Source organism: Arvicola amphibius, chromosome 6, assembly GCF_903992535.2.
Source record: "Arvicola amphibius chromosome 6, mArvAmp1.2, whole genome shotgun sequence".
NCBI classification, from domain to species: domain Eukaryota; kingdom Metazoa; phylum Chordata; class Mammalia; order Rodentia; family Cricetidae; genus Arvicola; species Arvicola amphibius.
Genome location: NC_052052.2, coordinates 82,277,950 through 82,291,179, shown reverse-complemented (window position 1 = coordinate 82,291,179; position 13,230 = coordinate 82,277,950). Strand labels below are relative to the sequence as shown.

Below are 13,230 nucleotides of genomic sequence, written 5' to 3'. Positions count from 1 at the left end.
TTTTGTGAGTAGACAAAACTCAAGGTCAAAATAAATCTGGAGCTGAGTTTCCCAAAGTGTGTTCAAAGCAAACTATTCCTTTTCTACCCCCTTTCTTTACAAAGCATTCCTTGTCAAACAAGAGTGAAGAATACTGCTTTAAGATTTCTGAAAAGCCTATGTGGCCAACGATACTGTTTCCAATCTACCCAAAAATGAAATGTCATCTAATGAGATCTTTGAACACTCTCTAGAAATTGTTTTCTCCAGAAATACTTTGGGAAACACAGTTTTTTGACTGTTAAGACCGTTAATATGATATTTCTATAGAAAGTATTAGTCTTGAGAACATTATGAATTTAGTCTGTGTGGAAAAATCTTTCTGATATTAGTTTTCCTAAAAGATAAGTTTAATAAATTTCATTTAGTTTCCAATGAGAAGACAAGTAGGCAAGTTGGCTAAGGTCACAGGTTGAGACTTTGAAATAGAAAAGATTTTAAAATACTTTTTCAAAATATACACATTGGTATATTTCTTTTGAGAAGGCTGAAATGCAGCTGGGGACCAACCAGTATGAACATAAAGGGAGGTCAGTGGAGTAAGCATGTCAGGGCTATCGGCAAGACATGGACTAAAGGACTTGGAACATTGAAGGGACACATTTCGACCTTCTCCTTTCTGGAATGGGAGGAGTGAGTACTCATTAGATGTTTGAGACAAGGGAAATCATGAAAGAGCAAGCCACATTCGTGGATTAAATGGGGAATACAGACAAAATGTTAAAACCACAGTGATCCTGTAGACAGACTACACGAAACAAGATAGTATGGCTCTCTTGAATTGAAATACCTGTAACAGCCTCAGCCCTCAAGGGCGTGGTTTGGTGCCCTTGGATGAAGCCAGAGACCAGGACCTCATACCCAATACCAGTTATGAGGCCTCTAAGCTCCAGCTTCCTCTGGGTTCCTGAAAGTGTGAATTCCTGGGGGTCCAGCAGCTTCCCAGAATCCACCACCGTTACTACAAAGCTGTCAAAGGCATTCTCCGATGCCGTCCAGGAAACTGTGAACCCGTAGGGATTAGTGTCGGAAATGGTTAAATTTTCCAGAAGGGGCAAGGCCTCTGAAAGAAGGGAGGAGTGAAAACGACTCAGGTTAGCAGCACTGGTTTGGCTATGGCAGCACATGACTCCACGAATACCGATAGACTCCTATCAATCATCCCGTGCTCATGACTCCATGAACCCTGACAGGTTCCCAGTCAGTCATCTCATGAGTTAAATGCTCAGAAAGGAATATTTAGCAATTATGTCTTTGGTTCCTAATTGTATTATATAGGGTGTTTTTCTCAATAATACTATGCAGCAAATATCATTCCCACTCACAGGTTAAAAATGTTTTTATGTGATTGAAAGATTTGCCCTAATCTCACCCTAGTATGCAATGGATCAAGGTCTGATCTTAATTCAGGCCATGTACTTCTCACTACAGAGACATGACACCTGTGTCAGTTGGGGACATTCATCTATCTTTTGCTGTTTCTGATGTTGAAGTATTGTTGTTGCAAGCATACTTTCTTTTTGGTATATTTTATATCTTACTCTGGTTCATATTTTAAGTCTAGTCATTTGAGCCAATTTGTGAGTGATTCAGCTTCATGAGCTAGGATCAGGAGAACAACCAGTAAGATTTGTTGTCTTTTTTGTTGTCCAAATTAACAGTTTATGCTTTTGGTCAAGGCAGAGAGTCTAAGGCTTGCTGCTTTTTGCGCTATTTCCTTTCCTGGGTGAAGTTAGAAAGCAAGACCATATTTTGTCCCCCTGTTGTCATGCTCTGTCCATCCATATCACCAACATCTGTGTCCCAGGTATGCTTGTTTCCTAGTTGCCAGGGGTCTTTTCACATATCATTTGGCCTTCCCAAAGAATGACCTTGTGGCTGTTTCTGGAAATATCTCCCAGTTGAAGAGGCTGCACATCTTGGATCCAGTCTACCACAATGATACTGTAAGGGAGGTGTCGCCTTCATTTCATTGATGGGAAAAGACTTTTCCCCGGGTCCTAGATCTAATACATGGATGAGCTGGGACCCAACATGGGCTTCTTGCTCTGAGTTCAGTATTCTTTCCACATCACAAGTCAGAGTCTCCATTTGTATCCTAAGGCATAGAGAAATCTGGAGGAGAAGCCCGAATGTATCTTCTCTGGAACAACAGCACATAGCAATGCTGAATGTATCTGATCTGTATCAAAGGGGACAGGTCTGGGGATTCTATGTCCAGGTCTAACTTAGAACTCCTTCCTTCCTTCCTTCCTTCCTTCCTTCCTTCCTTCCTTCCTTCCTTCCTTCCTTCCTTCCTTCCGTCTGTTCTCCCTCCCTCCCTCCCTCCCTCCCTCCCTCCCTCCCTCCCTCCCTCCCTCCCTCCCTCCCTTCCTCCCTCCCTCCCTCCCTTCCTTTCTTTTGTGCAGCTGATCAAGAAGTTTCAAAATTCTAACTAACCTTGTATTAAAGCCCACAGTCAAACCCCTGGGATATAAAGAAAATGTTTAAAAAGAAGTAATTGGTATCAGAGTGAATAAGTGAATGGATTCCTTCATCCGGAAGCAGAGACTGAAGTTTTGCTTTGGCTTGGACTTCCTGTGTGGATTTGGAAACAGTTGAAGTTTATTTTGTGGGATTTTTTTTTTTCATGAGAAGATTTCCCAAGAATTGTAGCTTTATCAAAGCATAGATGAAATTATATTTACTGTTGAAACCGTCTTGCTTTGTAAAGCGAGGATCTCAGATGTTGCTTTTGTTTGGATAAGTGCTGGTCTTGCTTTCTTGCTGGCCTCTGTAACTCTGCGCCATCCAAGCAGTGAATTCCAGTGAAAACAGGTACTGTCAGGCTAATTATTCAGCCGAATGTTTGTCTCGCCCACACCCCCAGTCTTTCCTATTCATTTTCTTTTCTTTTTTGGTATGCCTCTTTCAAAAGGTAGAGTCTTTTCACATTATGGATTAGCAGAAACAACACTGTAACTGGATCTATGCTTCCTTCCTGAGTGTCCCTCTTTCAGCTTCCCTCTCTTCTCTCAGTTCTGTGGGAGGCCCCACGGAAGGTAACAAGTAAGGGCCTGATGGGATCTGTGTTCCTGGGGACCTAAGACTCTCTGCTCACACCTGTTCTTTCTACATTCTTATGAAATGGCATGAATTCACATGTGATGATTGAAAAGAGAAATAACAATTTAAAATCTTATGCTACACCCAATGTACACTAAGAGGAAGTCGTAATGCATGTTTCTCTTGTTTCATCTCGGCTTGTTGGTTCTTTTAGCTATTTATGTACAGGAATAATGAGAAAATCTAATACCTTACTTATGATGGGCTAGTGACTTTAACTCTGAGCTACACCCGAGCCTTGTTGTTTATTTTTAACAAGACCACTTTACTGTTGGGAGACAACAGGAGGGACATAGCACCCCTAGAATACCCCGGGAATGTGAGGCAGTTACACTTCACCCATAAGTGGTCAAGAGCACCAGTGGGTACTCTCTTCCCTAATATGAGGAAATTGGGGTTCAAATAAATTTGCAAGTTGCCAAGGCTATGTTGGCAAGATGATGTGAGAGCGGTTTAAAAATCAACTAGGCTTGATCTCAGCTACCATATGTATTATAGCTGGACTTATTGACGTATCTTCTTTATAGTGATTTAGATTCTGGGAGGGGCTGGCTTAGTGAAAACAGAAGACCACATTTGTCTCTTGAGAGTTACTGTTAGGAGAATAGAATTTCTAACCATTTTTTTATTTTGAGGTTTGCTTTTCTGAAACCATGTACAGCCCTTACCATTGACTTAGGGAGGACCAGGACAAAAAATAGGCATCATGTCTTTTTGTGTTTCGAAGAAATGTCACAGGTCAAATTTAATTTAGCAAATGACCATCATTCCTAGGTTGAACTTGTCAGTTTGCTGTGCTTGGCTGTTTTGCGTAAGTTTTTTGTTTGGCTTGGGGCGAGTTTTTTAAATGACAAATTATAGTATTTAGTGAACTTCTCAGATACTAGGATAGGCCCTTTATGTCCTACCTGCCACAGTGTATAGACAAAATTCCTGCTCTAGATCGCCACTAACATAGATTTCACTCTTTATCCAGACTCTCTACACTGTGGATAAAACATCCTATAAAGTGAACACAGAGATTCATGAAGCTTTAGACAAGTGTGAAGGCTCCCGCAAGGGGTTCTGATGGCCCTCTCCTTCTCAGGAGTGGCATAGCTTTCCAGGGTTAGAAACTTGCATTTACTGTCATTGTTATTGTTAATATTGCATAGCAACTCTAGTTCATCAGTGCATAAGCTGGTAAGAAAATATGGTAAATACACTGTGTATACATACACCCACAAATTAAAGGCTACTATCCACATGTATGTGGAATTTCTTCAAGGGCATTGCAAACTTACATGTATGCATAATGGGAAAATCCATGCCTCACTCCAAATGCTATGAAAGTGAAGATGATTCCCATTAATAAACATCTGGTATATGTGAAAGCTGTAGAAAACTTGAAGATAAGCACCGAATTCCTTGATTAGGAATTTACCAAATGGAACCTTTGTAAAAAGGGAGTTGTGTTGAGGCAAAACTTCGCTTGTCCCTTAAACAGTTATTAACAAGCAGCTCATTTAACACAATAGCCCTTCACAGCTAGTATCTACTGAGATGTATGTACGTGGGACCAGACTCCTACTCATTTATTAAGCAATATTAATGTGAAGTGAGTTGCACCAGGCTGCATTTTAAAGAGAAACAGTATTCCTAGAACCTGGGGCTGGGAAGAGGAAGACTGTTTTCCAGCCTGACAATTGTTTCACTTCAGCTCCACTATTTGGAGATAAGAATGGGCTCGTTGTAAAACATAAGACAAAGAACACCAGCCCACAAATCACAATCCCAGAGAACCTAGACAACAATGAGGACCCTAAAAGAGACGTACATAGATGTAATCTACATAGGAAGTAGAAAAAGACAAATCTCCCGAGTAAATTGGGAGCACGGGAACTTTGGAGGAGGGTTGAAGGGGAGGGGAGAGACAGGGGGGGAGCAGAGAAAAATGTAGAGTTCAATAAAAAAATCAATAATAAAAAAAGAATAGGCTTGTTTGGGTAAATTTTAACTGCAAAGCCGCATGGTAAAAATGCTCTAAGGTCTCTAAGGGTCAAACCAATATGGCTCAGAAACAGCTTACATGGCATGGCTTTTCCTTCCTGTGAATTTGAGGTGCTGATAACGCTGAAATTTTCACTACCACACTGGCAAGCTTTTCCACCCACAGGGAGAATAAAGTCCTCCAGATGGAACTCAGTTCGCCACCATCTTTTGCTATAGAAGCAATCTCCTGAATTAACTATAGAGTCTATCACTCTTCTCAGGTGACTGTAAGATGCCTGGCAGTGGAAGCACTGTCATCATGCAGATGCTTGGTTCTTAGGTTAGTGTTACCTTCATTCAATGCCCAGAGGATACAACCACACTGCAATGTGAGACGTCAGACAAATGCCAGGAAGAGAATGCTAGTGAGGGTGTGTTCAGCATTCCATGCAAGCAAGGGAGGCTTTTCTTCCACCCCTTCTAGCCCTTACAAACACTTCCCTGACATGCTGTCTGCTTCAAAAACAGACAGACATGTTTAAAGACTTAGTGCTCAGAACAGTCACCGCATGCACTGCGATTTTGACAGGCTGATGGATGGGAAGAAAGTCCTGGCTCTTTGGAGCAGACAACAGTGGGTGACAGCGCATGCTTGCCAGAGTAGATGTCAAAAGAGAGCAGCCTATTTGTCATGAATTCAGACAAACGAGAAATCTCCAGAACAAGATGGACCAAACTGGGTCTTCTATGAGGTTTTGGCTGCAATTTAGAGTTTATTGCTTAACATTCTAAGGCCCCTGATATATAAAATCCTGGCAGATGGAAAGAGACAATAGATCACTTTGACCCCAAACAGCATGCAGACATGCCTTTGAGTGAGACACAGGAGACTTTGATTATACAGGTCAGAGCCAGATTAGAATGAGCACTATGAGGAACGATCATTTAGGAGTGGAAGAAAAGATGGTTTAGGAACTGAAACAAAATGAGTCATGTTAACTCAAGACAAGCAGAGCAACTCCAGATGGGAGTGACTATGAAGGGAAGAATATTTAGACTCCCAAGTTTCTTATTTGAAAGCTATAAAGCTCTGATTAGATGCTTTTATCAAATTGAGAAAGATCTGTAAGTAAGAAGTAAGAGGATGGCAAAGGGTAGTAGCTGGCTTTTAAAATATTGCTCAGAGGGGCTCAATACAGACTGAAGAACCCCTGGTGGTAAGCACTTGTGCTGCGTGGACCACCAGGGCCTGAGCATGCTGCCTGCCTCGTGGGATGCACTTGTGCTGCGTGGACCACCAGGGCCTGAGCATGCTGCCTGCCTCGTGGGATGCACCTGTGCTGCGTGGACCACCAGGGCCTGAGCATGCTGCCTGCCTCGTGGGATGCACTTGTGCTGCATGGACCATCAGGGCCTGAACATGCTGCCTGCTTCGTGGCCTGTGCAGGTAAATAGTGTAATTTGATGAAGGCTTATTCAAGGCTAGGGATGGCAGAATTTCAGGATGACCCAGGACAGAGTATGATCAAAACAAGTAGCTTCTGTAAGAAGCTAGGGCAAGCTCCTGAGGTCATATTTGAGGTAGGGATGTGGCTAGGAAGAAAGTTGTCGATGAAAGAAACACGATTATATATGAAAATCCCATTTAAGTCACAATTATAGTCAAAATTAAAATGCAGAGACTAATTCCATAAAGTTTTAGACTCCATCTTTCAGATAAGAATTGTTCTTTTTTGTTGAGAACCAATTCAAAGCAAGTGTATGTAGTCAACTGGTTTTTGTCCTGTCTGGTTTTTTTTTTGTGCTTAAACATGAATGGGCTGTGGCTTCCCTTTTCTAGGGACAACCCTGATAATAATTTGCAGTCTAAAATAGCATACAAATGGGGTCTCTGACAATCATTGGTGACCTAAATAGAAGGTAATTTTGATGCTATAATACTAATCTTTTTCTTCAGTTCCCCAGAATATTGACTCTCTTTTGTGGACTATAATGAAAAAGCTGTATTTCTGCATATATATGTTATATATAAATATATAAGTATATACACTATATATATATATATATTTATATATATATATATATATACACACACACACACACACACACATACACAAATGCATTTCTGGTGTGGGGTATGCTAGTCCCTGCAAAGAGAAGGTATTTCCTCAAATGTACTGAGAATACTGCTAGAGTGCAAACCTCTCCTTCCTGATTCACAGAGGATTCCCTCTTCCTGCAAGCAGAGCTCATCTGGCTCATCTGAGATATCCAGAGCAAGGGCAGCTTGTTCCCTTGGGCCTCTCCTTATCTGAACATGACTATCAACTCCTTTTTGCTACATGTCTCTCAATATTCTGGGCAGGGGCATCCTTGCCTCTCCAGCTGGTACTGAGGCTGAGGTGATGGGAATGGTGTGGTTACCTCCTGCTTATCTGATTAGTTAGCTACCTTTATTCTAGATAGAGGAAACAAACAAACAAACAAGCAGGATACCATTGAAAATTTCCTGAAATCACTAAGATAATTTGGTATAAGGGTGTTCAAGACTCTAAGAAGACAAAGAAGCTAGGATTTAAAAAAAGTAAATTTGACCGGAAGAGACATCTTTGCAAGCCCTGGAAAATCCTTATGATGACTTTGAAGTTACCAAAGAGGAGAGTTCCCTTTTTCACATGCTTTATGGGAACATGAATAAAGGGTCATACAGTATTTAAAATGATCTGCTGATGATAAGCCAGACACATAGATTCATGAAAATGCTCCACTTAGATGGCTGTTGGAGGAGAGTTTCGTTAGGCAATGGTGTATCCCAGCGACCTAGGAAAACCAGCATTCCATGGCTTGTACCCCAGTGGCCAATGAAATGAAGTGGCTTCTTCCTGCTGACAGAGACTGAAGAGAGAGTGTCAGGAACTAGAGAATGCTTATGTACCTGTGGTGGCTGTGGTACTGATGGTTTTGGTCCGGATGCTGGGAGCAATTCCAGAGAGGTAGACAATGAAATCAGTACTAGGGGGGAGCCCTGAGATGTGGGCAGTTCGGTCAGCACCAGATATATTACGTTCTGTCGTTTGCAGCAACCTATTGGAATCAATAATTTCAATAGTAAACATGTCGAAGATCCCATCGGTCGCTGTCCAGGAGAGATTGAAGCCCTCATGAGTGACGCCAGAAACATTTAAGTTTCCAATTTGAGGTTCTTTGGCTGAAAAACGAGAAAGTAGGAGAGAAGAAACAAATTGATTATTTGATTGGCTGTGTCTTGAGGTGGAGGTGGTTAATAGAACAAACCATGCCTGGGGAGAAAGATCTGATAGTTCAAGGTTACAGCGAGACAAAGCGATGCTACCAGTAAAAGTCAGTGCCAGTGTAATAGAAAAGGGTTTTGTTAAGAGAAAAATGAACAAAGGAAGGTACGGTTATTAGATTTTTCTACTTTACATTTTCCACTCATGATCAGGCCTGGCAAGACACTTCAGAACAGGAGAAGATCTGGCTGGTTGCAGTGGGAATGGATTTGTCTTAGGTCGACCTGCCTCCCAGAGCTCTGCCTCAGGGTCATGTGGGTTGACAGCTGCCAGGCTCTTGAGCTGCATGCAGGGGCCAAGTGCTTTTTCTGCCTTAGCTGTTCTTTGCTTTGAGAGGGCACCCATCTATTTAATGAGTGCTAAGTAATTCTGACACCATGGCCCTCCCTGGTAGGACCTTGAGGCTTCAGATTTTGTCACTTGAGAGGATCCACCCACCTCTCAGCACAACCCTTGATAATTTTTCATACTTTAGATAAGGGACAGCTAGCTGTTCTCATCATCTGTTAAAACGGCATGTCCTCTCTTCCTTGTGTCTATGTGGGCCAAGAAGGCTAGTCCTCCATTTTCCTCCAAGACAGCTGAGCCAGACAGTTCAGCAGGCCATTTATCCAAGAAATTCTACTTTGCCTAAGAGATGTCCTGCCAGAGCTCTTGCTTTTCTGAGCGGTAGCAATCTGGCTTGCAAGGGGCATGCATGGGAAATGTTTGTGAAGCTGATACAATCTGTGCAGGAAGGAGTAAGACCCCTAATCTCAGAGACACAGAAGAGTTACAGCCCTTCTCCTCTACAGGCTAACTCATCAGAGACAAGAATGTTGCTACCATAAAACAGAATACAGGCGGCATCCAAACCACAAGATCTGCAGGAAAGATCAGAAGTGGTGGGTGATTGCTCTGCCTTCTGGGAAGGAGTTGTTTGTGAATGTCAGACAAGAACCCAGAGGAACATTCAGAAAAGCCTCAACTGCAGTCGCCGGGCATTCTGAGGTCACTGTCCACACAGCGGTTGCCTGAGTTTTGAGTATCAGTGACAGTGCTCAGAATGAGTGGGGCGAAATCGCAGAATCAACAGAGATGTTAACATTTTATGTGAGTGTTTACTCACAGTAGTATAAAAAGGAGAGCAGTCTCTTGGAAAGCAACTCATCAGGGCACACGGTAAGATGAGCCGCAGAAAACAGGGTTAGGAAGGGCTGTTCACTTGGGCAGACTCCCAGAGCCCATTGAATGTGGAAAGCATTTGTAATTGGAAGAGTGTGATGAGTAAACCAGAATGCTCCACTGGTGTGGGGGTTGGGAAGTAGCCACTCCAGGACCAATGCTTCAGGGTGCAACTCTTATTCACAGAGCAAAAAGGGAATTTAGCACTGTTTCATTTGTAGCTTGCGATACTCCTTCCTCCATGGGCTACTGCTGAAAATGTTCTTTTCCGGATATTCTCAAGTCCAGATTGTACACTGCCTCTCTTTGGTCAGCTATTTAGTAATTTGACGTTCTAACAATGACTCTGCTTCTGAGAGAATTGCCTACATGAGGGTAATTCAGTTCTCTTCTGCTCACTTAGTTTAAAAGAATCACTGGTTAAGTATAAGCCCTCTAGGACCCATCTCCAGGAGGAATTTTAAAATACCAAAGTATCATTTTCAGACAGCGAAAGAGTCACTAAAATAAATGATCTGTGCTCTATCAAAACTCACATGTGTGAGGATGGGCTTTCTCTTTGCCAGGCTTGGAGATGGGAGTTAAAACAAACAGGCTGGGTATCCATTGGCCTTCATTCAGAGATGTCATTGTAGGATTGGCCTGGTAAATCCCGAGAGTGGGCATTGGAGAGCAGAAGGGGCAGTACCTTACATGACTCATCATTGCTATGGCCAAGGGATGGGATGAAGGAAGAGCTCACAGAAAGGGTTCTGAGCATGCACCATGCTTGGAAAGTCTCAGCCATAAAGAAAAGCTAATTCTCTCACCATCTCTTAGGAGAGAGAGAGAGAGAGAGAGAGAGAGAGAGAGAGAGAGAGAGAGAGAGAGAGAGAGAGAGAGCGAGCAGGGAGTCATAAGGAATGGTGTGGGCATGGGGAAGATACCTGTGGAGGTCTCAGCAGAGAGCACCGGTGTTCTATAGCTTTGGAGCACCCCATAGATGGAGACTCTATAAGGAGTGTCAGCCTTGAGGCCTGGGATTTCCACAGCCCGGAGGCTACCGGGTACTGTGAGATTCTGAGTAGCCTCCACATTGTTGGCCTCCTGCACCTGAATAACAAAGTGCTTATAGGCCAGGTCATCTGTCGTCCAGTTGAGTGTGAGGCCATCCCAGCTGACCTCGGTCACGGATAAGCCTCCCAGCTGAGGGAGCTCCTCTGAAGAAGGCAGAGAGGTTTCTGTCAGTGAGTGCTGCAAACTGAGTAGGAAATTCAAATGCCCGACACCCAACTCCAGGAAAGCACAAGAGGAGAGAGAATGTTTTGGTTTTGGTAACACCTGGTCTCTGGGTATTTTGTATTCATATTTTGATTTGCATCATGCCTCCTTGACAGGCAAAAGCATGGAAGTCTGCAGGAATGCACAGGCGGTGGCTAAGGGATTGGGATGGGGTAAGGAAGTAGAGTACTGAGAAGCAAAGACCTGGGTTAGAATTCTGACCCTGGCAAACTGTGTCAGCTGGCAAATCTTGCTTTCTCTCTGAGCCTTCAGTTGTCAATAGAACTGACAGTACCATCACATTAGGTTCTATGATGATGACTTAATATTTATCAACATCTTCATATTATACATTAATCATAGCAAGTGTCTGATAAGTGGCAACTTCAAAAATAGAGCCCTCTGATGCGTTTTGGAACATCCCAGTCACGTGGGAGAGGCTGACTTGCCTCATTTTATTACTTGAAGTTATAAAAGATCATCCATGGCTGCTACCTGCACTGCACTTGGACTTCTAAACCATGCACTGTCTCAAGTTCTGACAGGTGGTCTGGTTTCTCGGAGCTTTCCTCAGCTTTCAAGGATATGAGGTTACACGACAGATTCTTGGTTTGGCTCTCACTCTCCCACCTTCTTCACCTTGGCTTGAAGCAAGTGTCACAAAAGCAAGGCTGGGTGAAATGAGCCTGCTCACTTTTAATTAGACGTGATTCTGTGCTGCTAAATGGTGCAAAGCTGGGCCCACCATCAGTTTTGTTTTATTATGTAAGAAGGCTATTTAATGGGGTCATTATTGCCAATTAAGAAAGTATGAATTTGGGGTAAGGAAAACGTCCCTGTTTTGGATTCAGTTCAGTCTCAGGCTCTCATTCTGAAACAGAGAGTGGGATGAGTGTGTTTACACCTATGCAGCTGTGTGTACAAATGTGCAGGGGGTCACATCTTTCTTATATATTTACAGCAATGGCCAAATTTACACCCCCACACACATGTGTCTGTGTGTGTGTCTGTGTGTGTGTGTGTGTACAAGAAAACTCTTGGTAATTTGGTGACATCATCAAAATCCTAGGCACGTGGATAGGGGCCAGCATCAACATTTTTGCCACCACACATTTGATCACTCACTGCAGCCCCTTTGGGAGCTATGTCTGGACCCCTTATGAATAGGACATAGCTTTCTGTGATAGACGGAACAGCATATGTTCAATGGGCAATTTGAGATGGACTGTTTTTTTCCTTCATTTTAAATGAAAAACATTGAACTTAAATGTCCTGTCCTTTCTTGGAAAGACATTTATTCCAAGTGTCTTTTATAGAATCCTAGATAATTTCTGGTCAAGATGGCTAGATCATTTCCCAGATCTGAAGAGATCTGGGTAGGAATTGGGTATCACTTACTGCCTCTGAGGGAACCTGGTGCCTCTGCTATTCTGTACCAGGATTGACTTTACAACTGCGGTGGCTATTCTGGGTTGTCAACTCAATTACAACTGGAATTATCTAAAACCCAAGCAGCTGGCTACACCTGAGAGGAATTATTTTTTAAAAAATAAAATACTTGAAGCTGGAAGAGCCACGTTCAATCCTGACCATTTGAGGTGGGAGGATCAAGAATTCATCCGGGCCACACCCCCTGCTGCCGGCTCATATAAAGCAGATGGAGGAGGTAAGCTCCTTCTCTGACTGTTTGCTCTAGCTCTCACTGGTGAGTTTATTCCTTCACTGGCATTAGAGCCTACTTCTTCAGGATTCCCGTGTATAATAAAGGCCAACTGAGACATCCAGCCTTGTGGAATCCATTATTAGATTCTTGGAATTTCTGTTAGTAGACAGTCAGTGTTGGATTACAGCCTGTAAGCCATTCTAATAAATCCCATATACTCATTCTATAACTTTGGTTCCTCTAGGATACCCTGAACAAAACAACTTAGCTTATCACTGCTCAACAACTGGCTATATGGCAGACACTTTGTCAAGTTCTTTCATTTCTTAGTTTACCTGTTTCTCACAACAGGATTCTAAAGCAGGGATGTTATTTTTGATTTGAAGATGAGAAAAGAAGGCCCAGAGATACAAAGCAGTACATCCTGAAACAACATTCAGTTTGTAATATGGAATTCAAGCCCAGACCTGATAGTCACAGACTAATGTGCCAATCATATTCGGGTAAGACTTCCAATGCATGAGGAATTTTCCCTACTTTAAGGACAGAAAGCGCCATGTCCCTGTGATGACCTCTACAACAAGTGGTTTAGCATGGAGGTCCCTCATTTTGCCAGACAGGGTTACTGTGAAGGGAATATTAGCCCTGAGGATTTCTGTAGTGTATAGGATACTAGGGATGATGAGATGATGAGCTCCTTCTGCCTGGTCAACTCCC

The 13,230-nt window shown here is 42.8% G+C and overlaps 1 protein-coding gene across 4 annotated transcripts in view; it reads right to left on the bottom strand.

The window, feature by feature from the left end:
• Positions 1 to 13,230, bottom strand: part of Tnc (tenascin C) — a 57,800-nt gene that overhangs the window by 24,571 nt on the left and 19,999 nt on the right. For 2 of the 4 annotated variants that reach the window (XM_038334119.1, XM_038334120.1), the window contains exons 12-13: positions 10,517 to 10,789; positions 8,051 to 8,323 (exon numbers count right to left, since the gene is read on the bottom strand). The exons of 1 other annotated variant lie outside the window; for it this stretch is intronic. In XM_038334119.1, coding sequence (XP_038190047.1) covers positions 8,051 to 8,323; positions 10,517 to 10,789 — 546 coding nt within the window. Of the gene's footprint in view, positions 1 to 829; positions 1,103 to 8,050; positions 8,324 to 10,516; positions 10,790 to 13,230 lie in introns of all 4 variants that reach the window. One more of the 4 variants, XM_038334118.1, reaches the window with a different exon arrangement.